At 37.8% G+C, this 25,122-nt stretch overlaps 1 protein-coding gene across 4 annotated transcripts in view; it reads right to left on the bottom strand.

The window, feature by feature from the left end:
- FBN2 (fibrillin 2) overlaps positions 1 to 25,122 on the bottom strand; it is a 179,823-nt gene that overhangs the window by 84,677 nt on the left and 70,024 nt on the right. For all 4 annotated transcript variants that reach the window (XM_026056959.1, XM_026056961.1, XM_026056960.1 and 1 more), the window contains 8 exons: positions 18,525 to 18,644; positions 17,806 to 17,931; positions 17,049 to 17,171; positions 15,861 to 15,983; positions 9,722 to 9,874; positions 8,762 to 8,815; positions 5,318 to 5,443; positions 2,059 to 2,184 (listed from right to left, as the gene is read on the bottom strand). In XM_026056959.1, the coding sequence (XP_025912744.1) occupies positions 2,059 to 2,184; positions 5,318 to 5,443; positions 8,762 to 8,815; positions 9,722 to 9,874; positions 15,861 to 15,983; positions 17,049 to 17,171; positions 17,806 to 17,931; positions 18,525 to 18,644 (951 nt within the window). The remainder of the gene's footprint in view (positions 1 to 2,058; positions 2,185 to 5,317; positions 5,444 to 8,761; positions 8,816 to 9,721; positions 9,875 to 15,860; positions 15,984 to 17,048; positions 17,172 to 17,805; positions 17,932 to 18,524; positions 18,645 to 25,122) is intronic.

Raw genomic sequence — 25,122 nt, 5'->3', positions numbered from 1 at the left:
TTCAGTTGGCAATGTCATCTACAGAAGTCACCCTCTCCTTAATGAACTAGTCATTCAGACAAACTAGTTCCACTCCAGAATAACCCTCCTTCATGCTCATCCCAACCCACCTCCCCACAAAATGAAAAAAAAAAATAATGGGCTCCCCAAGCTGGTTCACTACATCATGATCCAAGCAGCTGTGCTAGCACAAGGGAAAACACATGCAATAGTCCAGGAGATCACTTTTTTCCGGTCGCACTGGTGGTGTGATCACGAAACCACAAAGTTTTGATCAAATCCTTATTTTGAGCCCCTTTATTACTATTATTATTAAAATATAAATTTACTTGTTCACCTTCTTGAAACTGGATGCACTATTATTCCTGTGATTTGGGCTAGGGTGTTTGCATTCTGGCATCTCATTCATTTATCTTTTGGTCAGTGTCATGCTTTGAAGTTGATGGCCTGTTCATCTTGCTAATTAAAACTCCCCTTTGTAATTTTATTCCCGTTTCTATACCTAGAAGATTCCTTAAAGCACTTGCACATTGAAGAAACACAGTAAGCCATCTTCACAGCTACAAACCTACAGACACACTCTGAAGAATGAATTTCATCTGAGCACTGCACACAGATACTAGGCATTGAGACAACACAGCAAAAAGAACACTACAAATCCACAGGGTATGACATAAGAAAAGCCCTGAGAAAGTGCTACTAATCTGTAATCTTTAATATATAAGGAGAGAAGAAATTTTAACTTTTACAAGTGGCCTCTGAAACACACATGCTCTAAAATATAAAGGAACATAATTCCTTTTGAAAGGAAGGGGTGAAGAGGTGAATGATTTGATCCTGCCAGAATTTGAACCATTTTGTGAGATGTTTTGAGTGTAAGCACATGTTCACTTTCCAAACTGTTGGAGACATTCAAAACATTATTGCCCCCGTGTTGCTTGCTTATACTTCTCTGCTGAAAACTGGCAAACAACACATGAACGTTCCTCACCTGCTTCAGTGCAAAGCTAGCTCCCTCAGCACACGCTGCTGACGAAGATGGCTTATGTTAACCTGACTGATCTTACACAGCAAGAATGGTTTAAAGAGTGCTTCCACTTTCCATTTTGTTTGTTTAGTTGTGCAGCAATAACTTCTGGCTGATCAGCAATAACAAGCAGCTGAGGACAGTAAGGTCTTCTGCTGCTCCAGACAAATCTGGAAGATGACATTTGTTCATATAATAGGTATTCCAAAACCAAGATTTATAACTTCCAGATCATCCACTCAGCACAAGACTACTGACTATGGAAACTTTCTTACCATAGTAATATTGAGACTTACATATCATGGAACAAAATCACGAATAATGCAGAAGACTAGCAAAATCCTACTACTCTGAGTGCTATTCAAAAAATGAGACAAAAGCTAATGCATCTATTTCAGCTTCTTTTTTCCTAGCCTTTCTTAAAATTGTTTCATAATCCAAACTTCCCATTAGTTTCTGTAGTGTAACATTTTCCTTGATCTAGCATCTGTGTCCTGTAGCAAATTAGGAAAGCAACTTTGTTTACAGAATATATATTGTGAAAATAAAGGACAATTTTAATATCAGTAGGTGGTAATATCCAGATCCCAGAACTCAAACATCACATGTACTAGAACCTGATCTAGAGTTAACGATCACTACATAGTGAAAGGAGAATAGAAAAGCAGAAACTCTGATCAAAACAGACATATTTCCCTAAATGATGAACTAGGTCTCCCCATTCCATGATCAAAGGTAAGCTCATATTCTCTTTTACACTCACTTCAAAATGTTCTGTCTAAAGAAAGTAAAATATTTCATATAAAAATGAACTCATTACTTGAATAGAAATTCAATGTCAAGACTCAGCATACTAAAAAAATACTACAAAGAAATCACAAGAGGAATGCAATGATTTATGCTATATTTTAGCCCAGTCTTCTTCTGTGGCTTTTGCCATCACCCTGAATCTTTCTTGATCATTTAATTTTAATCTTATATAATGAATAATAAAAGTTGCTCTTGCAAGTTGCAACTCACAAATTTCTCACCTTCACACGTGTCTGTCTCAGTGCTGAAGACGTAACCCTTTGGACAAGTGCAGCTGTAGCTTCCAGGGGTGTTTCGACAGAGCCCATTATCACACAGCAGTCCGTTCACCGAACATTCATCAATGTCTGGAAAAAGATCAGTCGGACGCATCAATGAAAGTGAATACCCTGAGCTGCCTTCTCCTCCCCAAGTAGCCCCTGTTGCTTTCAGCAGCAACAATTATGTTGCCAGATAATGTTTTCTACAGTAGTAGCTGAGCAAGAAAAAAAATGCCAATTCTTAGCTTCAAAAGGCTAATTCACTTCACATTCAATTTTGTTATTACCAAAAATTCTATTTTACATTTAAAGTTTTTCACTAGCAGGCTGTAAACATATTTCATGTTCAGTCTTACAATAACCATTCTGTTTTCCTGGAATGACTTTGGGATCTTTGTTAATTATATGACTTTATCAGCAGCACTATTTCACTAAGGTCTGTTTTGTTTTGAAACCAGCAATTTGTTCAATGTGTTTAAGGTGCTTTTTTTTTTTTTTTNTAGATTACTGCTCTAATCCTGTTTTCTGTGCAAAATGGGTTTCATTGTCCATGAAGGGAATATAGCTGTGCTAAAATCTAAATTATATACTCCATATACTGCAAACGTCTCAAGAGTCTACACATATACTTACCCTCCAGAGATATATTAAACTAAAAAAAAAAAGCTAGGATTAAGACTAGGATATCAAACAGACTGAACAGGAGAAAAACAGAAATTAACACCACTCCCTGAAATTCTTTTAGACTAGCTGCAAATGTTGGTAACAGAAAACTTTCAATATTGTTCATTATCATGATTTTTTTTTAAGGAAAACAAAAATATAAAATCATGATTTTAACTGTCTTTCCTTTGATTCCTACCACATCATAAATACTTAGGGTTACAGAAGAATACTGACAGGATAATGATGTTTTATCCTGTTTCATAGTTTCTCCTATCTTTGGACTGCTTGATTGCCCAAACTGAACATCACACCTGAAGTTATTCCCTTCAAAGTAATCTTTTTAAGACAGTTTAAGTTTAAAAATAAAAAAAGAAAATTAAGAAAGTAGTATTATTACAATTTGAAGGCTTTTGGTGTGAGAAGAGTTTACCAACCCTGCTAGATTTTGCAAGCTATGTTTATAAATTCCTTTAAGATTCAGACAATAAAGTCTAAATTTCCCCAGACAGTGACTCTGAAATTTAAGTTTGGCAGCTGTAATGGAGCTCTTCTCAACTGAGTTGTCCTTAATTTAACCTCATCTAATTTTAAATAAATAAAGGGGAATAGATTTCAAATTTGATGTTTTGAAGAACAATAGATTAATGTTTATTTTCAGCTTGCTGTCATGCGGTCCTTTGACTCAAAGTAATGGTGTTATGAAGATATTACTTCCTTACCGCATTGCAGTTAAACTTCAGATTTGGACTGTAATCTGTTGTGATATGCATAGAAAGATGAGAACATAGAATGATGTGGTTCGTGTGCCAAAAACACTTAAAAGTGACAAAAATATTATCTGCGTTTTGTATGACTGATTTTATTTCTTAGCAACTCTTTACCTATATCTTTAATTAAAATATTTCAGCCCTCTACCCCCAAACACTATTAAAATTAATAAGACATTTTTTCAGTGCTTGTTTTCAAAACAGTTAAGGTACTTTCATCTGAGTGGTAACAATTAAATTCTTTTGAGTAAAATTCTCATATCAAAGAATAAATGCATCCTCACAGTCAGTGTACTGTATTTTTAGTTAAATAATTAAATAGACCTATATCTATGCTAGCACTTACATAATCCCAAGTGTAACTAGATAAAGAAAATCCCATGCCATAAAAATTAACTTGAAAAGGGAATATTATGCAAACTATTTTAAAAAAACACCGATAGTTTTCTGCAGGAGTGCATTTCCTGCCAAAAGGTCATATTTAGGGCCTTTAGAAAGCAACTAGCTGTAACATTCCTTAAGTCAAGCAGAAGAAAAGAAACACTTCTATTACTGCATGTTTTCTTTGCATCACGAGGTAGGAATGTTTGGTATTAAAATTACACCACAATTAATAGCCCAGGTTTTCCCTACCAAGAATGGTGTGGTTTTGTTGACCACAAAGACCAGTGGTAAGTCAGTAAACCTTCAAGTGTCAAGAGCAATAATTCCCAGAAATAAGCAGGTCAGATGGTATGATGATACTTAAAACTTTCTAATGGGTTTGGATATATTTCTATTAGTTACTTATACAAATACATTCATAACTTCAGCTTTCTGTTAAAAATTATATTGATTCTATAAACTGTATTATTGTACAATGTGCCCATGGTATAATATACTTATTGTTTTGATATAAGAATTCCCAATGAAATAAAATACTGAATTTCACATACGATATGAAATAGGTGAATAATAAAGTTAATTATATAAAGAGTGAAATGTATAACATATGCATCTTATGCTGGGTGTTCCTGAACACTTACAGAAAATGTATCTAGATATTATAATGAAGTCTGGTATGAACCTAACCCAAACTATAAACAACTTGACAACTAAAAGGCTTTTAAGTGAATAGCTCCTGTATGTTGGCGACTTGAGAGAGCATTCTGAGGAATAAAAGAGTGGGCTTGAGTCCACCGTTCAGCTATGACTTGGGAAATTCTGAGAGTGAGTCATTGCTTTCTTCACAAGCTGAAACATTTGGAAACTACAAGATTCGGCACGCAGCAATACATTCCACTATGTTCATGGAACTTGGGGACTTCATGAATTACTGTCTACTGCAGAGACTGCGTACATGGGCCACTAGCTGTCATTAATTATGATAATGGCAGCCACCTGTTACATTTTATTATGCTAAGTTGTGACCTTCAGATCTTGGCAAATTATCATTCAACTCTGAAATAGACACACTTTAGAAGCTCTTAACAACCAGTATGCATTAAAATGTACACATATGCATCCATGCATATGAGAAAATTACTTTCTAACTTGCAGTGATATCTCCTGCCTACGCTTTCCAGACAAACAGTAATTAAAAACAAAAACGAAATAACTGGAAGATATACCAATAAAAATATTGGCTATACAATGACTGAGAAAAGTAGTTTCACCAAAGCTTTTGTGTGTTTTCATTGTAGCTATAAGAAGTAGATCTTCCTTGCAATCTAAAGTTCTACCCATTCAAATTAGCATGAATGTAGCAATGAGTTATTTGACAATAATAAACTAATTAAGCAACTTACCCGCACAGTTCCTCCCAGAAGGATCAGGTTCATAGCCACTGTTACAGTTACAACGATAGCTGCCACGTAAGTTTTCACAAATTCCATTGGAGCAAATATCAGGATCCAATGCACACTCATTAATATCTGTATTAATACAACACAGAAGACATAGAATAAATAGAAACAAAGAATAAATAACTATATACCAAAAGGTATGAAAAGTCTGATCCTGTGATAGATGTGGACAAACTGAGTGGAGCATCTGACATGTTGGAGGTCGGGACTGATATTCAGAGCAAGGTTATAGCAGTGGTATAGCCAGAAGGATGAGGGTAGTGGTTATTGCTCTCCACTTGACACTAGTGAGGCCACACCTGGAATACTGCGTCCAGGTTTGGGCCACTCAATCCAAGAAAGATACCAGTAGATTGGAAACAGTCCAGCAAAGGTTCTCTAAAATGATTAGGGGGCTGGAACACATGATGTGTGAGAAGAGACTGAGGGAACCAGGTTTGTTTAGCCAGCAAAGGAGAAGACTTGAGGGAGATGTAATAGCAGTTCTCTAATATTTAACAGGTGGTCACAGAGAAGATGGAGTCAGATTCTTCTTTGAGGTACACAGTGACAGGCCAGGAGACAAATTAGGAGTTACAACAGGGGAAATTCTATTTGGACATAAGGAAAAAATTCTTCCCCATAAGAGTGGTTAAGCACTTGAGCAGGTTGCCCAAAGAGGCTGTGGGAACTCCCAATCTTGAAGATTTTCCCAACTCAGCAGGACAAAGCCTTGAGAAACCTGACTGAACTTTGAAGCTAGCCCTGATCTGAGCAGGAGGTTGGTTTGGATGACCTCCAGACATACTTTCCAATCTAAATCTATAGGAGACTATGTGTATGTAAGAAAACCAGCATGCAAAATATCTAGTTTTGCACCCAGTGCCTGTGGTTTAATGGTCTAGGTAAGGAGTTAGAATTTATTAGGTGATACAAATATTCGGTGATGCACATGTCAATACCACAAAATATTCAGTCCAGTATTATAGAAATTATAGCGCTCACTGGAAATTTGAAATTTCTCTTGGATGGACAGAATAGGATGATGAATGAGATATATTCCCTAAATTTACAGTCCCACACAGAACTTCTGCTACAGCTGGAAAATTCCAAAATATACATATGAACTATAAGAACAGGAACATGCTATTCTTAATATTTTTTTGTCTCTGAGGACAAGAGGGTTTTTCAATATTAAGCTATTTTTTCCAATACGGTAGGCCCATTACTTCAAACAGTTCCCTCCACAAACACTGGAAAGAACAGTAGGGGGGCTGGCCTAGTTTTGACTTCATAAAATGCTTATTTTACACTTGCACTGCTCAACTTTTTATAAAGGACTTAATCGTGGTCCTCTTTAATCATGGTGCAGGTTAGATCAGGATCTTCCCTATGATTTACATGTACTCAGATACATATTTGGAAAAATCATGCTATCTCTGGATTAAGCTCAAAAGCTATGAGACATCTGAAAATTTCATAAGAAAATATAAATTAGTGTAATATTTTCAGCTTTAAGTTTTCCTCTGAGCAGAAAGTTTTCTGCAGTTTATAAAGCTTGTTTGTATCTTGGGGACAAACCAGGCAATTTTATGACATTATCTCTCCTTATCACTTCAATGCTTCAGGAAGGTCCAGTCCTTCTCTTTACTTTTCATATTGAAGCAGAGAGTGAGATCTCTATCCTTATCTATGTCCAGTTTCCTCTCATGTGAAGACAGGAAGGTGTTGGGCTTATTAGTCACAAGCTGAATGAGAGGAGTAGGGATCTGGTGACTCGGCCTGCAGTTAAATTAACAAGTCTATGACAAGACCTCCATTGACAAAGTGTATTCCCACTCACCCTTGATAATCAGAAAACATGAGAAAACCAACAGAATTATTATTAAGCATCTAATGTGGGATCATTATCCCTCTCCTTTAGGAAATGGAATTGGCAAACAAGGTTCCTCGGCATAAGTAGAGGTAGAAGCAGCAGCCAGAAAATCCTCTGCAAAGTTGCTGTGCAAGACCCACAGAAAATACTAGTTTCCTTTAGAAACCTAAAAAAAGCGGGGGTTTAGTTTAGACGTGAACTCCAGAGAGACTGTAGTCTTCATCATGCACTTTGTGGAGACGAAAATTGGTTTTATGTTCCTAATGAGGAATTATATTTTTGAGGTACCTGACAGAATGTATAACCTCCCTACCAGATTTCATGCAAATTCTCATAGTCAGACACTGTTGGTACAACAATGTTATGGTGCACTGCCATTAGCTCTCCATGAGATTTAGTGACTCTCCAAAAGAATCTAGTGGACCTTGTATAATTCACTGAAACATAAGCTGAGAGAATTTACAAACTCTATGCACTTCAAATTACTTACAACCTTGGCAAGACATGAAAGAATGAGCTCATAAAAAAGATAAAAATACGCCTGTGCACTTACAATACTGAACAAAAACAGAATTTCTTTGGTTACAGTACTATTTTTAAAAGTTACGTAGGCTGTTACTAAGTATAGTAGCAGAGGGTCTCATTCAGTTCCTACTGGACTGAATAGAAGCCTTAATAATGCGGATAAGAACAATTGTGTTAAGAAAAAGCTATACACATTAAATGCATGCAAAAATACAGTATGCACTTTAATTTAGCTGCAACTTTATTAACTCATCAGAGAACTAACTGGCAATAAATTGTAACACTGTGTGCCACCATTCCTTCCTTCAACCCACTCTACTTATTTGGCAGCTGCCGCATGAGCAGCCCACTACTTCAGACATGGCTCAGCTAGTATTTGCAAAATCCCCCTCTTTGTGCACCTAGAAAAAGGAGTTGGTGCTTCAAAGTTCCCAATACTATAGTAGTGCTAAGTACAATTAATACTAAATCCTAATTAGTTCCTAAAACTAAATCACTTTCAGAATTTTTTTTAGGAGAATTTTTTTTTTTAGTAGTAGTATTAAGCTCCCTTCCAACTCCAGTTCACCAGAGAAATGATCCCTCAATGGAAAACGTCCATGTACTGAATACAGGGTATGGAGTGGAACACGGCTCTATTATTATCCCAGCTGACAGAAAAACAGTTGCAATGTAAGTGACTTCTGTCATTCCCAAAATAAGGGTGACCTGTCTTGTGTCTATTCTAAATAAACATACAGGTCAGACTTTTAAAATCGACATGACACATTTTCTTTTTGGAGTCAGAAAAAAATGAAAGGTTGTAGAGAATTCTAGCCTTTCCTTTAGACGTCATTTAATTATTTTATTTTAAGAAAATAATGAAAGTATTAAAAGCAACATGCTAATCTTGAGGGAAAAGAAAAGTTAGTCCCTAGTATTTTACAGAAAAATTTAATTCTGAGTGTTTTTTGTTATTTTTTTTTAACCTTGACTCAATATACACTAAAAGAAAAAATGCAACATACCTCGTCCATCCACGGTAATACCTATTCCACTGCTACACAGGCCATGGAATTCAGCTACTCAGTTGAAGCAAGAGAGGTAGGAAAAAAAGAAAACATGTTATTTGCAGTGTTTGACCTAAGCCAAATCCACCTGGTCTTTTTTTCTAAAATAATTTTTGCACAGTGTAACTAATGAAATGCCAACATTCACATGAAATAAGTAACTATTTGTAGATAATATAGCTATATGTCTAGCCATATGGATGGACACCATTCCATCCTGAAGTTTCACATAGACACAAAAATGAAATCTGATAATAAGAATGAAGCACTAGTGTAATTCCATTCTAGTCTTGACAGTACTGTCTCAAGTTACTGTTTTCAATGCTAAATTTAGTGAAGTTCTACTTCACTTAATTCAAAACAGATTCTGCAATATCAGAAAATGACACTGAATAGAACTATTATCCAAAACGTGATCTGAGTTCTATTTTCAAGTCCTTTTTTTTAATTGATCCCTGGATTTGTTTGGAGAACTGATTCTTATAAAACAAAATATAGATTTCTAAAGTGAAAATGGCCTGCACTTTTGAGCTGGACTGATTTGATTAGGAAATCTACAGATACCTTTACCAGTGAATCTGTACTTATTACTTATAGCCAATACTTAATTCAGACACCCAGTTTTATCCATATCATAGTCACGTGCTTTCATCTTAACCTTTGTCACAGTCTGGCCAGCTCTGGAATTTGTTTCACCTCAAACATTACAATATACGAAAATACATAAACACTCAACATCAAACACCAGAGAGGTGTGCTTTTTTTTCTTTTTTTTTTAAATGAGAAACCATTTCCAGAAAGAGTGGGCAGTTTCATTAAGTACACTATCCATTTCTCTTAAAGGCACTAAATAAATGAGCAACCTGCTTTATTTTAAGCTATGCTCGCTGTTTTATTAGAAGAAATGTGAAGTTTTACCTGAGTTTTTGGCAGGGCAGGGATGACACGGCTCCCCAAAACCATAGTCAGGATTGGCACAGCAACATTCAGACTTCGTCACAGCACCAGGAAAAGGACGGACACATACTCCTTTTTTGATGCCTCCATAGCACGTGCTGCGCATATGAGTGTCTAAGAAAGGGCAAGTAAAGAAATAATTTACGTCCTTAGGCTCCAAGTGAAATAAATGCATACTATTGCAATGGGAGCTAGAAAGCAAAACCCTGTTCAATGAAAGGGTTATATTGGCTATGTCTGCATTACTCTGCTACAACAATTCTGATGGCATCCTTAAGGCCAATTCTCACAAAGGTTAGCTCTTGGAGTGCTCTCCAGAGCACTCAAAACCACCTAACCTAGGATATTGTGGGCAAACTTAAGAGCATCCCATGGTACCTGTCACAGATGACCCACAATTCTAGAGCAGCTTTGTAAATCCATCAACATATATCTCAATAAGAAACAAAGAATGGCTTGTACCACCATGCCGCGACTCCGTGTTCTCTTTGGGAATTACTGCAATCATAATCTGGACACACAGATCTCTTAATTACTTCCAAAATGTTTCTTCATATAGAATAAATCACCAGTGACCAGGCACTGGTAATCTGGAATGCTATCTGTTTCCAAAAGCAGGACTATAGCCTCTTACTATATGCACAGATTGTGAACAGAAACGCAGTCTTGACAGGCTCTTGAGACCAGCATTTATGAGATTGTCAGTCCTAAAAGAGTTAAAGGTAATCTGGCACTAACACTCGATTAGGGATAGGATATCAAAGAAGTCCTGCCACCTGCTCAGCAACAGCAATTCAGCAATTCTCATCCCATGACCAAGTGGAGTGGGGAAAGCAGCACTACCTTGGGTATGAGAAATTTCAGGAGGTTTGTCATAAAAAAAGCCACTATGGCAATTACAGCGCCACCCTTTGGGAGGGGACTGCAAATGATGGCCAGAGCACAACACCACTCGTACACACTCATACTCTTACGCAAAGGAAGCATACTGCCATAAGAAACCGCACAGACCCACGGCTGTGAGACTCTCTTTACCATGTGCATACTGCCGGTCTGACAGTTAATTTAGTCAGGTAGATCAATCTGGCCGGCTTCCCCACCAAGGAGCAGTGAGATGCCTCCTCCCAGGGGAGGCTTTTAGCCCTACCTTTAAAGGTTATCACCATCTCCTGCTGTGCTATAGTTACCCTAGGACTTACAAGAATCTCTCTTAGACTGTTTTTAGGTGTTCTTTTTTTCTTTTGGTCATTCCAGGGTTAGATGCCTTTTGCATTTTTGTTCATAGAATAATATTGGACAACTTTTAACATATGAGTTGGTGGTCCATCTAAAATTATGTTTGAGAACTGCATGATACAGAGGGGGCAAACAGCCTTAGTTTTGCTTCCTATACTTCTACATGCATTTGTGAGAGCTACAGAAATACCCTGTGTTTCAGGTATCTTTAAGGACCAGGCCAGAATATGGCTTGTCTTTATGATCCCTGTCCATCTCCCAGTAAAACTACTATGCACTGTGGCCTGAACATGAGCCTGGGTGCACTTAAACTGAGAGGGCTCTGACAGAATCCAGATAGATACCTATTTAAAACCAGCCCCAAAACAAGGAGAGGTCGCATGAAAAAGCTTATTACAGTGGATGAATATCCTGTGCCAATCCCAATAAGAACTGGCAATTCCTTACGTGTTCTGCCTGCTCTTTGACTGTTATAAGTTGGCTCCTATAAAACAGGATAGCCTGTATATAAATATTTTCTCTTGCATTTGGTCTCCCATGGAACAGACAGTTCTGGAGCACAGTTAAATGGGGCTCAGATTTCAAGGCTCGTTTCTTGCCAAGAGCTTTTGTGAAGCCAATGCAATTCACTTTCACTTGACAACAGGAAAAGATTTTTATGCTTGACAACAATCAATTATTTTTGCACAAGAAATGCCTGCTCAAGTACCCTGCAAAATCATTAGCTGCACCACACCTTTTCCCTCCATCTCTAGAAAGGGCAGACACCCCTCTGCCATGAATAAAGGGGCTTAGCTCACTGTCCTCTCACAGAAGAAAAGACATCGCCTATCTACATGCCTGGGAGAGAACGGAGAAGGAATTCAAGTGAAGGATATGGCACCACAGGAAACTGCCAGGGGAGAGAAGAGCAGAAAGCATGAAAGAAGGCCTTTAAAGATGCAAAGTTTGGGAAACAGCTGGAGGAAGCCACCGATGTACTGAATGTAAGAAGGTAGCAAGTGCTTTTTTATATAAAATGTTTTCTTAAAAAGAAGTGTAGAGAGTTTGGGTAGAGTTGCCTAACTAATTATGGAAAAAGAGTACACAGACCAGTGGCAGAAAATGAGGTGATTATTGTGGGGAGGAAGGGTGGGGGGCAAGAGGGAGGGAAGGATTTGGTTGTGAGGAAGAGAAGTAGAGACTGTCTGGCACTCAGACTGGCTCCCCTCTGTGCTGGAGCACACTGTTTTCAGAGAGCACAGAACGGGCCTATTTGTGATCTTTGCAGCTTGGCATTTTAAGGCATTTTGAAGCGCTGCAGTGGCTTTTACTGAGAAGAGGTCAACCACTGCACAGCCTTATAGGTCTTGACCAGAAATTATGGTGCTGACAGATTTGTTCATGTTGAAGTGCTACAACCACAAAAAATAAGAATCTAGGAACACCATCTTCCAGAAGTGAAAGCCCAGATCAGGCATGCTGTTACTCCAGCACCAAGCAACACTGGATGGTGTAATCAAATTAACACTGAATGGGTATCTTCAGCCCCATGAACCCTGATAAAAATCCCCCAATCTGCCAACTCACATGCTTCAGTGTGCACCCAATGACCCATCAAGCAGCCCTTATAAAAAGGGCCATAGCCACAAGTCTCCTCTACAGCCTTGCTATCATCACAGTGACAGCCATGTTATGAATGGCAGTGATTCACAAAGCCCATGTAGGATGAAAAACTGGTTCCTCCAGAACCTGAGCAGGATAGCATGAAAGTCCTCCATGGGCTGCACTCCCTCTGCTGATACCAAGGACGAGAAGGACAGCCACTGCTCGGTCCATGGCTAAGTTACTGAAGGCACCTTGGCCATGCTCGAATTCCCTGTGTCTTGATGGTTCTGAGCATGCACTGACAGACCTGCATCGCTCTCCCTATAGAGTTTGATCAGCCCTGGCCTACCAATTTCAGAATGCTAGAGATGTTATTTCATGCCCTGAGCCAAGATTTAGCATTGGTGCTGGTGTAGCAGCATGCCTGTTCCTGGGCTTCTACTCCACTGTTTCCTAGAGCATCCTCTGGCCATGTGTTTCTAGACTCTTAAATTCTGTTGTGTAGTACTTCAGCGTAAGCAACTCTGCCAGCACAGTATTTGTGGTCAAGGTCTGTAAGGCTGCAAAGTGGCTGACCTATACTCAGTGAGAGCCACCGCATTCTTCAAGACACTTTAGAAGGTGAAATTGTGCAAGGCTCATGACAGCACTTTGGGACATGGTTCTGCAAAATGATGAGAGTAGCAGAAGACTCAGCTATTTTGTCTGGGATGGCTGTGGCTCTGAGCAGAGATGAGAACTGCAGACTAAATCGTAATTAAAAATACCTCAGTAGATAATAAACAACATTGCACAGAGCTACAGCAATAGCTCTGTTGAAGTTCTGAGGTGATAAACACACACACACACACACAGCTGAGGTATCTGAGCATGAAGCTACAGACAGAAGTATAGGCAAACCTAAAATGCCTGCAAATACTAGTTTGGCTCTAAGCATTTATCTAGCCAGCCTTTTCCAAGCATATGTTCCCCTTTGCTGTACATATTTTTTCCAAACTTGTATAATGTCTTGTGGCTGATTTTGCCATACTTATTAATGTTAAATAAAAAAGCCATTTATTCTATGAATAGTCCCACCAGAATCAATGGCACTATTCATGAAATAAAATATTGTTCAAAGTGAGAGTGACAGAATTAGACTATAGGTTCTTTGATTTTATATTTTTGCTAATTGCCTAGCACATTTGTGGGAACACTATTAAAATGAAGCCCCATATAACTTATTAACTTTCAGACTACAGACATTTCTAGCAGGAGAGTGTCTGAAAAACATTATTTAGCTCATGCAATATGAGAGACAGAATAGCCAAACAGAGAATTCCTGTAGCTAATACAGCATATATAAAAAAGAATTCTGAACAGCAGATTGGCTCTGAAATCATGTTTTGAAGGTCATATATGAGGACATTTTTGTTATGCAATATTTGAAATTTCCTATGTTACTTTATGCCTGGAATAATTACATCATCTTTCCAAATAAATCATGATTCTGCCTCATGATTTTTGTCATATTAAGGATATTTCCTATTGAAAATGTAAGGATTTATGGTAAATCTTAAAGCTACGTGACATGTGGAGTTGAACATTTTCAAATAAAAATACTCTTCACCACTGACGGCAAACTATTGAAGTCCTTAGCTGCTACAACTGTGGAAGCAATAGGTAAATGGGAACACAGAAAATGGAGCACTGAATTGATTCTTTACAGCTGTATCACTGACAGAGGTAAAGATGAGGCCAACTTGGACCACAAAAGATACTGAACAGCTTGTACTCAAACTTGGTTTTGCTACTGTGCCACTAAGGAGTGAAATTCCTCTATTAAAAACAGTACACCAAGGCTTTTCACATTGTGTATGATTTTTTCACTACTATTCTCCAAACATTTAATAAATCAGAAAAAAAAAACCCCAAACAATGTGGCTACTACATCTGAGAAAGCAATCCTTGTTTTTGTTGGTTCAACCCTTAACACAGTTTTGCTTACTGAAAAAAACACATTTATTTAAAACAACAAAAACAACACCAGATATTTGGGTTACAGTTGAGTCAAGTATAGCCAAGGTGCTTGGCTATAACTTTTTTTTTTTAAGCCATGAGTTAAAGCTTTAATAGTGCGTTTATTAAACTGAACTGATAACAGAAAGGGTCAGCTTACACAGTTACTTCTGTACTATATTTTAAAGAGTGAACTTCTGTGGAGGATCATGACAGGGTTAAACTGGTGGAAAGTTGCAAGCAGCAAGCAACAGGAGCCTCAGACAAATGTACCCAAGGACACTGGTGCAGCTGGGAATGATACATCCTGAGAAAGTACAGATAAACTAGCAGAAGCCAGTGGGAACCAAGGTTAAGGGCAAGACAGCTTTCCTAAACAAGTAGCAAGGTACAAGGTATGACCGCTGCGTGCGTGATCGGTGCMATGATTGGCTMCCTGTGACATAATCTGCATGRTGACTGGCCTAGCAAAGTGTGTCTGTGAAACCACTGAAGCAGCTAACTTTTTAAATATGCTCAGAAATAAACAATAAATGTCTCAGGATGCAAACCCTCCTGAGTCCGTGCCATTCATCCGCCACAAACTCCTGCAGAGTTTAAGATTTTATTTTAAATGGAATGATACAGTAACACAAGGGCACATTATCCTAAATCCCTTTCTTGTGAGATAATCTCCAAATATTAGGATGAAGTATGACTTTCCCTGACCTAGACACATGTGGATAGGACATATGTGCTAAGTCTCATACATGAGCAGTAACAGTCATATAAATAGCTTTTTACCTTTTAACGTTAAGCTTAGAGTATAGCATAATGGAAGATTTTCTAATAGTTATTAATAACTGATATTTGAGTTCACAGTAACAAGACTATCTAGTTTTTACTATTTTTCCTCCTAGAGTTTTGAACACTATGATACAGAAAGAATAAGATGTTTTCACATTAGAAAAAAAAAGAAAAAGGGAGTGCAAAAATATTGGTGTCTCAACCAAAGGATGTATTTGCTTTAGTGATTTGGAGTGAATGATGCAGAGGTGAATATATACATACATACACACACACACACGTATATAAACACATGAACAAAAAACCATGATAGAACAAATGTGAAACACACCAGTTTTATGGGAGAACAGTTCCTCTGTGATTAATCATTTTAATTCTACAACTGACATTAGCATAAACGAAAAGGATGCCATTTAATGTGTTTCTTTCATTTGACAACCTGATACTCTCTTTGACAACACTTGCTTTTCAATGAGAAAAGAATCTCCCTTACCTACACACACACGACCATCAACTCCAACGGCCAGGCCAGGTGGACATTCACACCGGAAGGATCCTTCAGTATTTATGCAATGACCATTCATGCAAATTCCTGATGTCTGGCATTCATCAATATCTGTCAGGAGGAACACAATTCAACAATCTATTTGCAGCTTTTAAGCTTAAGTTTACGATTAATGTTTCTAAAGCATTACTTAGTATCTTTGTGATACCTGAGGAATCATTAATGTATCCTCGTTTTGTTTCTAACGAATTTTCATCTTAAAATTAAACTAAATAATCCAAATTCCAGCTGTGCATTAAAACAATTTTCAGAAAAACTGTATGGAGTGGAGAGGCATTTCACACTCCACAATAAGCAAAATAAGCGACAAATTTTCTCCCATGTCTTCCTCCATCTCATGATACTACAACTTTGCTTTAAAGTCTGGTTAAGGAAGCATTAATCACAGTATAACCTTACAATGGTAAACTTTCATTTCAAAGACCTTTTTAATGGTCAATTTTTATCTAAGCGACTGCATATTAAGATATTCACAATTAATATAAATTGTTCAACTTCAAAGCAAAAATCCAATGTATTTAGATGATTTTGCACCTATTAGAAATGACTGAAGCCCAAACCTACTTCTAGTGGTGGCAATAGGTATCTTCTATTAGACCACTTTAATTGAAGCAAAATCAGACTGCACTCTTAAAATGTTTAATGCAACATTTTAAGCTCACTTCAAAGGGTTTGTAATGCTGTACTGCAGATACATTGTCTTAAATGTTATGGACCCTGGACTGCCAGAATACTGATGTGAAAAATGTATTTGTGTATGCTTATCAACGTAATATCTTTCAAACCTTTTAAGCCTCTGATACTGCTGCTCACTTTACCACTTCATGAAGGCGTTCAGATTTTGCTGAAGCTATGATGACTCCAAGATGTTTCAAAAGCTAATTTATCATCTATTGCTGCTTTCACACTGCTATTAAATAATTCAGTTATTTCTTTCTGGAATTCAAAGACTTATTTCTATGCAGTTTAAGATATCTACTGTAATAACTTAGCAAGGTATTAGTATGATATTAAATCCATATGACAAAAGATTGCCATTCTTGCATGAATGAATGGACAGGAAAAGCTGGTTTCAGTCAAGGTTGTCTTAATGTGTTACCCCACAAGTCTACATACCAGTACAGTAACGCCCATTTGGAGCCAGAACAAATCCTGGTTTGCAGATGCATTTAAAACTCCCATCCTCGTTTATGCACATCCCATTTAAACACATGTTGGTAGTGGTACACTCATCATGGTCTGCAAAAAGACACAGAATACGACACAGTATAAATAAACACTCTGGACAGATGTGGCAAAGATTCTCTCATCTGAAGATTAATTTCTAGTAACTCTCATGAAGTATTTGACAAGCTCTCAGTCTACAAAGCAGCAAGATTCTTCACCCATCTCAATCAGAATTACTGTGCATATTTCAACAGACTGGGTATGGAAGAACCAGGTGCATTTTTCTTTCTTAGCTGAAAGGACAAAAAGCTTCAATCATGTGAAGGATTTCAGAACTTGTTGCAACAGGTTGTTTATCTAGGAAGTTTCTGTCACATAATACAGCCAAAATCAAAAGCACGATTTTCTTCAGCAGTGCTGACATATGAAACACTTCCTATGAAGCATTCGGGAAAAATGCTATTCCTGGGACAGGTCATTACCTGGGTCTCTTGATGAGAGATGTAGCTTCAGAAACAGAAATCACTTCAAGTTGTCTTTGGAATCATGACGTTCCATATAGTGTCTATTTGACTGCAGAGGCATAAGCTCACCTCATGCCAGATCTTATTTCACTAAATGTAATCCTTAATGATCAAAAGCACTATGAAGTACAATTTCTAGAATCACAAAGCTAGTCCCTGCCAGTATTAAGAAGAATTCTTACCCACACAATTTTTTCCATCTGTAGTTAGTTCAAAGCCAGCATTGCAAATACAATGGAAACTTCCATCAGTGTTTACACACCGACCATTTTTACAAAGAACACCATTCTGGATGCACTCATCTATATCTAAATTTAAAAAAAAGAAATCACATAATCAGATAATTACCACTGACAAGATAAAAATTCATACGGTGACAATTACTGCTTTGAAAAATGCTGGCACATTATCTAAATATTATTTAGAAAAAAAAACTTACCAAAGATGGTAAGAAATCATTCTTATTCCATGAGAGATGTAATAAATATTATTTTAGACTTGTACAATAAATGCTACTTTTTAATGATGCTCAACAATTACATGATAGTTACCTCTAAAAACCTACCCACACATTCATCTGCATATATATATAGATATAAATGGACTATTAGTATGATGGGTGTGCATTTCCTTGATTTTTTGTAGAATTCCCAACTGGAACATGCTGGCAAGTAACAGATATTCCAGAATGGAATGGACAACAAATTGTCAAAGACAACAAATTAAATTACTATTTTATCAACAAAACAAATGCAATGGTAGCCCAGAATTAGAACTTCATTAATATAACTGTTGGGATTTACTGAAATAACACTACTAACTACTTCTGAATTCCAACAGAATCTGACATAAGAGGTCAGACCATTTGTAAAGTCAGTAAACGTGAAGCAAATTTTCCTACCGATGCAAGCTTGCTTGGTAGGAGTTCTCTGGAAACCTGCGTGGCATTTGCAGTAATAGGAACCAGGTGTGTTGACACAGTCTCCATTAGAGCATGGATTTGATGTGCATTCATCAACATCTGTTGGAAGCATAGAAGAACATTAGAGACTTCACAATGTATACAACAATTTCTTTTTCATTTTCAACTAGAATTTTCTAATTGAAAGAGACACTAATTAACAGTCAAATGCTAAATCTTAAAACTCGCTCTTGGTGCAAAATCACTACTTTCCTATTAGTACACAGTTGTTCTTAGTATAAATAGGCAGCCGTATTTTCAAGAAATGAAATGCTACTGCATCATTTATAGGTATCTTGAAAGACAGAAGGAAAAATACCTGTGAGGATTTTGAGGCATGAAATATGACAGTTGCCTAACAGAAGTGAACAATTCTTTATTCAACACAATATTCATTTAACTGAACGATCAATCATTCCTGGAATAATAACAATACAAGAAAAATCTGGCATTTAAAAGCAGATATCATGGCAATTAAAAATAAAAAACACTATTAAATTGAGAGTTTATTGTAGAAACGTGAAGAGGGGCCACAAACCAGCAGGCAGGTTTCTTAATGAGACCACAGACTGTACAACACATCTCAATTATTTATGCCTCATTGCATCCTCAAGCCCAGCCTTTGCCTTTGAGTGGTGCCAGATTTAATCTAGCCTTTCCCTGTAATGTACCTTATTCCGCTTTCCAAATGCTTTTAGTATTTGGGTACAGCCAAACACACTTTAACCCCCTTAAGTCTTAGATAACTGCTCAGAAATTTCATCCATTTGACACGCAGCTCTGCAGTCTTTACTCCTTTCAAGAACCCTTCCCAGATTTGATCCCCACTGGCTTGCAATAAGTCAGCTGTTACTTTGGCCTGGCCTGGCTATTCCCAATCCTAAAATAACACTGATTGTTACTTCCTATTATATTCTCCTAAGGCCATCCGCAAAGCTCTTGGAGGTCCCTGTTCCCTGCCTTCCTTAATCCTAACTGCCTCTCTGGGAGCGGAGTAAACGCAGCCCTCCATTCTGGCCGGGGGGACTGCCTGCTCAGCAGCCTCTCCTGCAGCTCCCAGAGGATGGTCCGAGCAGCTTCTCTGTTACAGATACACTCACAGGTTACAAACTGAATGGATCTCGTGATGAAATCCCCCCTGCACATATTTTTGTACTTTCTCTACCACTCACCTTTGCTAATTTGACCTTTCCCCCAACTAGGCCCTCCATTTCATGTATAGGTCCAAAATGGTCTAGTCTTTTCATTTATGTGGGCTTTAATATCACAAAGCCGAAGCTGATTTGTGCGGGTTCTTGGAAACCATTCTACTGACAAGCTGACATAGGAAGCAAGGTCTAAGTGAGGTCACACCTGATCAGTTCTCAGTAATGACAAGTTTACCCTGCATTTTGCATTGTAAGCCATCAAAAGTTCAGAAAAACCAACAGACAGTTTTCCCCTGCATTAGCTTTGCTGATCATTTGTATTTGACCCTTATCAGGTCCTAGTTTGAAAATTTATTTCATTAGATCTTCAAAATAATTGGATAGAATGAGAAATTACACCTATAAGCAGATCTATTTATCTGTTAAATAAATGTGTACCAAAAGTGTTGTACCCTGGATGACTTGAATCTAAAAATGGCAAAAGGTAATGGCAAAAAGTTAGTTTTGTTTTAACTAAAGCATAAACAAGACCGCACATTCACAGGATTTAACGTGTGAATGCATACACAGTTAAAACCAACAGCATTCATATGCATGTCAAAGAGATCTGGGGTTACCCAAATCAATGATTTAGTGAGCTGATTTACAGCACTACTGGTGCCTAAATACAATCAGACCTTTTTGGGTAAACAGTTAAATGAACAAAGGCAAGTGAAATGGAAGAATCAAATACCTCCTCTCATGCAAAAACCTATGCAGCTCATTCACATTTGCATTGGCAGCTGATAACACCACTCCAGTAAAACCACAAGAATGAAGCAAGATAAAGAAAAGAGAAACACAGAGTGTTAAATACAATGAAGAAAACAGTAACTCTATATGTTTTTCATCTTGGCTACTTGCATGTATTTGAGTAAGCTTTACTGCTCTTTATACTGCGGGAGACTGTCTGCATTTATAAGTAGCTTCTTGCTGTCACACTTCTCTGCAGTTCCCAACCACTGAGATGCTCTGTTCTCGTGGGTGCTAGACCGGACATTGTGGCTTAGGGTTCAGCCAGCATAGGGAGCTGAAGAGAATCACACATAATTCCTTTGGAGCAAAGTCCTCAGCTGCAGATCTACCAACAGTATGTCAAACTCTAAATCACATTTTTGCAGGAACACTTCATAAATGTCTTAATCCCAGTGGCTTCTATTGTACATTTATCTTGCTTTAATATAAGGGAGGACAGAAGGAACTTATAAATAACAGATATGTCACTCCTCAATTTTGTTTAGTTTTCCTACAGAGGATGACATTTATGACTTTTTTAGGATAGGGATATGGGCTTCAACTTGCTTAAACTGTTAAAGAAAATCTGTGCATGCTAGAAACAGATCTCGCTGCAAATTAATTTATAAATTCTACAGTAGGAATGTAACATTCCTCTATGAAATAGCTGACTTAAGCTTAGAAAATCCTCAAAGTCACGTGCATCAGACAATTTCTATATAAAATATGAACCCTAAGATATATGTTTTTAAATATAAGCTGTCGATAAAAGAGGGAAATGACAAATATGTGTTAATATAAAGAAGTTGTTGGCTTTGAATTGGTGTTGCAAGYATGCATATCCCAGCAGGGTAAACAGGAACCATCTGAGACAGATACATTTAACCCATTTCATTCAGTCTCACATTACACCCCTCTTTGGTGTCAAATATTTCCCTTTCACCACTTAAATCACACATATATCCACTTTTCAATGTTTCATCTGCAACACATGTCAAAATTTCACTAGACACAGTATGGACCTTTCAAAAGCCCCCTTAAGACTGACTGTGCCGAGTTTGAAGACAAATATCAGAATCTGAAATACGGAATTCTAGCTGTTTTGCAAATACAAACCCCCAAACAACACAGCTATGGGCTTGCTGCCACTTTCAAAGTCTCTACAGTTTTATCCAGAGTTTTTAGGGACAGAATCAAAGAAGGAAAGGTAATAATAATAATAATAATAATAATAATAGAGTTGCCTAGCAGTTTGGGAAGAAAGAGGGACTGACCACTCTGTGTCAGGTCACTTAGGACTGCCTATGGTTCTTACACTAGGCAACGTTCCATCATGAAAGCAGCAAAATATAAGGTGAGGTCAGAAAGCAGGACATAACTCCGCTCTTTTTTGTTTTGGCAGGATCATTTTGAAATAAGACTTTTCTTTAACTCCATTAAAGAATCATTAACAATTTCTAGCTTCCTCCTTGGGATGCAGGGAGCCAGAGAGATAGAGTAGCGTGGAAGGAGTGTTCATTTCTCTATCATTACCTTATTCCATACAGTGAAATGTAACTGCTTCCAATGCCCCATGCCTGTTCTTTCATAAATGAGTATCCAAATTAGATTTGAGCAAGCCTTTAATGTAATATATATCATTACATGCAGAAATTTAACAGTTAAGTTTCTGCTTAAAGTCCCAAGGCAAATTTTTGTGCGATTTACAGCAACTACCATTCACAAATCAGCAGTTCAGTGTGGCATTTAAGATATTCCAACTACTTCTCTAGAATTCAATTAGGTAATAACTGTGAAACAAGGCTGAGTTATCTAAGATAAATATTGGTAAAAGTTTACTTTGTGATGACAACAGTAATATATCTTACAAAATGTCTCCCGAATGCAAGCAGGTACTCAAAATGCAAATCACTTCAGAGTCAAAATAATTACTAATGGGAGATCTGTTTCACCCAGGAAGAAATAGCAAAGTAACGCTCAAACTACCTGGAAGCCATTCGTTTGTGTTTTTCCCCCCCCCTTTCAATCTAGGACATTGCTATAGGTGGCACAGCACCCTCTGCTTTTGTTAAGACAGCTGAAATCTTTGCTTTCATCCTACAGCACACAGAATTGCCTCAGGTTTTGGACTACCGTTTCCCCGTTGAGGTGGTCCATTATGAAGCCTAAACTAACTTCCTGAAGCAAATACACTTTTTCCTCAGCGCTGCAACTATGCAATAGAGAATCAAGCAGGACAACAATTTTTATTTCCACATAGCCATCCATCTATTTTCACAGCTTTTATGAATTTTAACCTCAAGTGAAAATCAGATACAACTTCACTATTCTCAGTGGTCTGGAGTGCAAGGTGAAGGGCAGGCTAGTAATCTACAGAGCGACCCTATGGAAGAGAGGGACAGAACGGCCCGCTGGCTGTTAAACACGTTACATGCTTTTGCCCATCATCTTTCTCACCCAGGCACACAGATTCCATGGGCCTCCCAGATCACAGGTGGCCACCCTACTAATTTTTTTCCTGCACAATTTCTTCCAGCTTAAAGAGCTTAAATTAAAGAAGAAATCCCCATAGCTTTACTTGCTGTGACCTAACTATCAGGGGCAAAAAGACAGAGCAAGTAAAGCATTTCACAGTAAACCCAACCAGAGAGTTTAAATTCTGTTCTGGACTAAAACCAAAAGCCACTCCCAGATTACATTAGTAAAAGAATATCTGGCTGTTCAGGTTGGGAAGCCAAAATGGACTGTATCATGTATTTTGTGCCACCGGTTATAGAAGCTGGTGTTCATTAAAACCTAGAGCCAAAGAGCCATTCCCCGACCTAAAATTTCCTAGGATTATTAGGTTGTATTTAATTTTGAGTTACCTCTAGGTTTTTGACGGTTAAACCTTACTTCCTGTATCAAGATTTCCTTTGGTTTGTTTTTCCCAGTTTATTTTGCCCTGGACTCTTAACTTACGTATACTGCATTATCAATATGAGCATCTGATTCATTATTCCCATTTATATTCCATGCCTTGTAAATTAAAAAAGGGCTCTGCGAGTTTAACAGCATTCATATCTAATATGCCACAGTCAAGTATTATCAATCACTATTTGTATCATGTCACCTTTATACTAGCTGCTGATATGAGGTACAAAGCAGCTCAGTCAAAAGTTTGTCTTGCCTTAAGAAGAAAGGATTTTAAAGACAGGTGAAACTTTGGCTCTCCATGGTATTCAGCCTCAGTTTTTACAGCTATTCCTCTTGTTGTTTTGGTGTATTTCTTCACACAGAATAGTCTGTTAGAGGCACAAAGGGCTTATCCTAATCACGCTCTACTGCAGTGCTATTTATCACAACTCTGTAATGATCTGAACACAGAATGGTTGCCTAAAAGAGTACAGTTTAGAAAGGCCTTTCATTTTGTTCAGCTGCTACCTTTGTAAGAGCTGTAGTTTCAGATTTTTGCCAGTAATCACCTTTGTTCCTTCATTTAAAGTTAGAAGGCAAAAATTATAAAAATATAATAAATATAATGCATGTTAACAAATAGTTAACAAACATCTGTATGTTTCAGTAGCATGCTTGACATTTTCAACCTGCCCCCAAGTAATATGAGTACAGGTTGTAAACTAGATCTAAAATAACTCGGTGAAACTTTGTTAGACAAAAGGTCAAACTAGGCAGTCTCCCAAGGTTTTCTGAGGTCTTAAAACACATTATTTCAAGACATCAGCTTTCAGAAGATGCTCAACACATTTCAAGGCAGTTCCCCAAAAGTCGGGGTCTGCCATAGTTAAGAATATTAATTTCAGTGATGCAAAACGTAGTGCTGGGAACAAAAGTGGCAGGATTCTCCATATACTAGAAACAAAGGATACCCACACTCTTAGCAAGGCAGACTTATGGTAAAACTCCCATTCCTCACTGGCAATATTGCTTGAGGCCCATGGATGTGGAACAAGAATAAACCTCCCGAACTTCCCAGCCAGGGGTCAGAGACATAGGAAAGTTTTACCAAAAGAAAAAAGGCTGAAAAAGTTAGGCTTGTTATACTAAAGAGGACACTCAGAAAAGGAACCATAACAGTCTTCAAAGGTATGCACAAAAGGTATAGACCAAGAGATAGGCTAATAAACTGCTTTCCTCATACCACTGTGGATAGGAAAGGAAATAATGAGCTGATGTTTTTGCAAAATTGTATTTAAACTAGACTGGAAGTTTAAAAAAAGCTATCTGACAGCGTGGCTAGTGGAGCACTGAAACTGGCAGTGCAACTGTCCAAGTAAGCGGTGGCATCTCCATCACTGACAGTTTTTAAGAACAAGTTACACAAACAGTTGTCAGGAATGATGCAAGTATAACTGAGCACCCTGTGCCACAATGGACTAGCTAAGGGCACAGCAAACTTTCAGCGGTGGTGTATCGAGTTCATTTGAGAAAGGAAAACAGAGAGGTTAAAGGCGGTAATAAACACTGGCACCCAAAGAAAAGCACGAGGCAGCAGTTGTCACGTTCCACTCTCGCAGGAGGCAGGCTGCCTAGGCAGGGAGGCCCCGGCGCTGAGCTTGCAATTCACTGCAAGGTGGAAGAATTTGCAACTCATTGCGGTTCCAGCTGCCAGTTGATAC

Source organism: Apteryx rowi, unplaced genomic scaffold, assembly GCF_003343035.1.
Source record: "Apteryx rowi isolate R43461 unplaced genomic scaffold, aptRow1 scaffold_135, whole genome shotgun sequence".
Taxonomy (NCBI): Eukaryota; Metazoa; Chordata; class Aves; order Apterygiformes; family Apterygidae; genus Apteryx; species Apteryx rowi.
The sequence above is the reverse complement of the archived record's forward strand: the minus strand, read 5'-3'. Positions and strand labels throughout refer to the sequence as shown.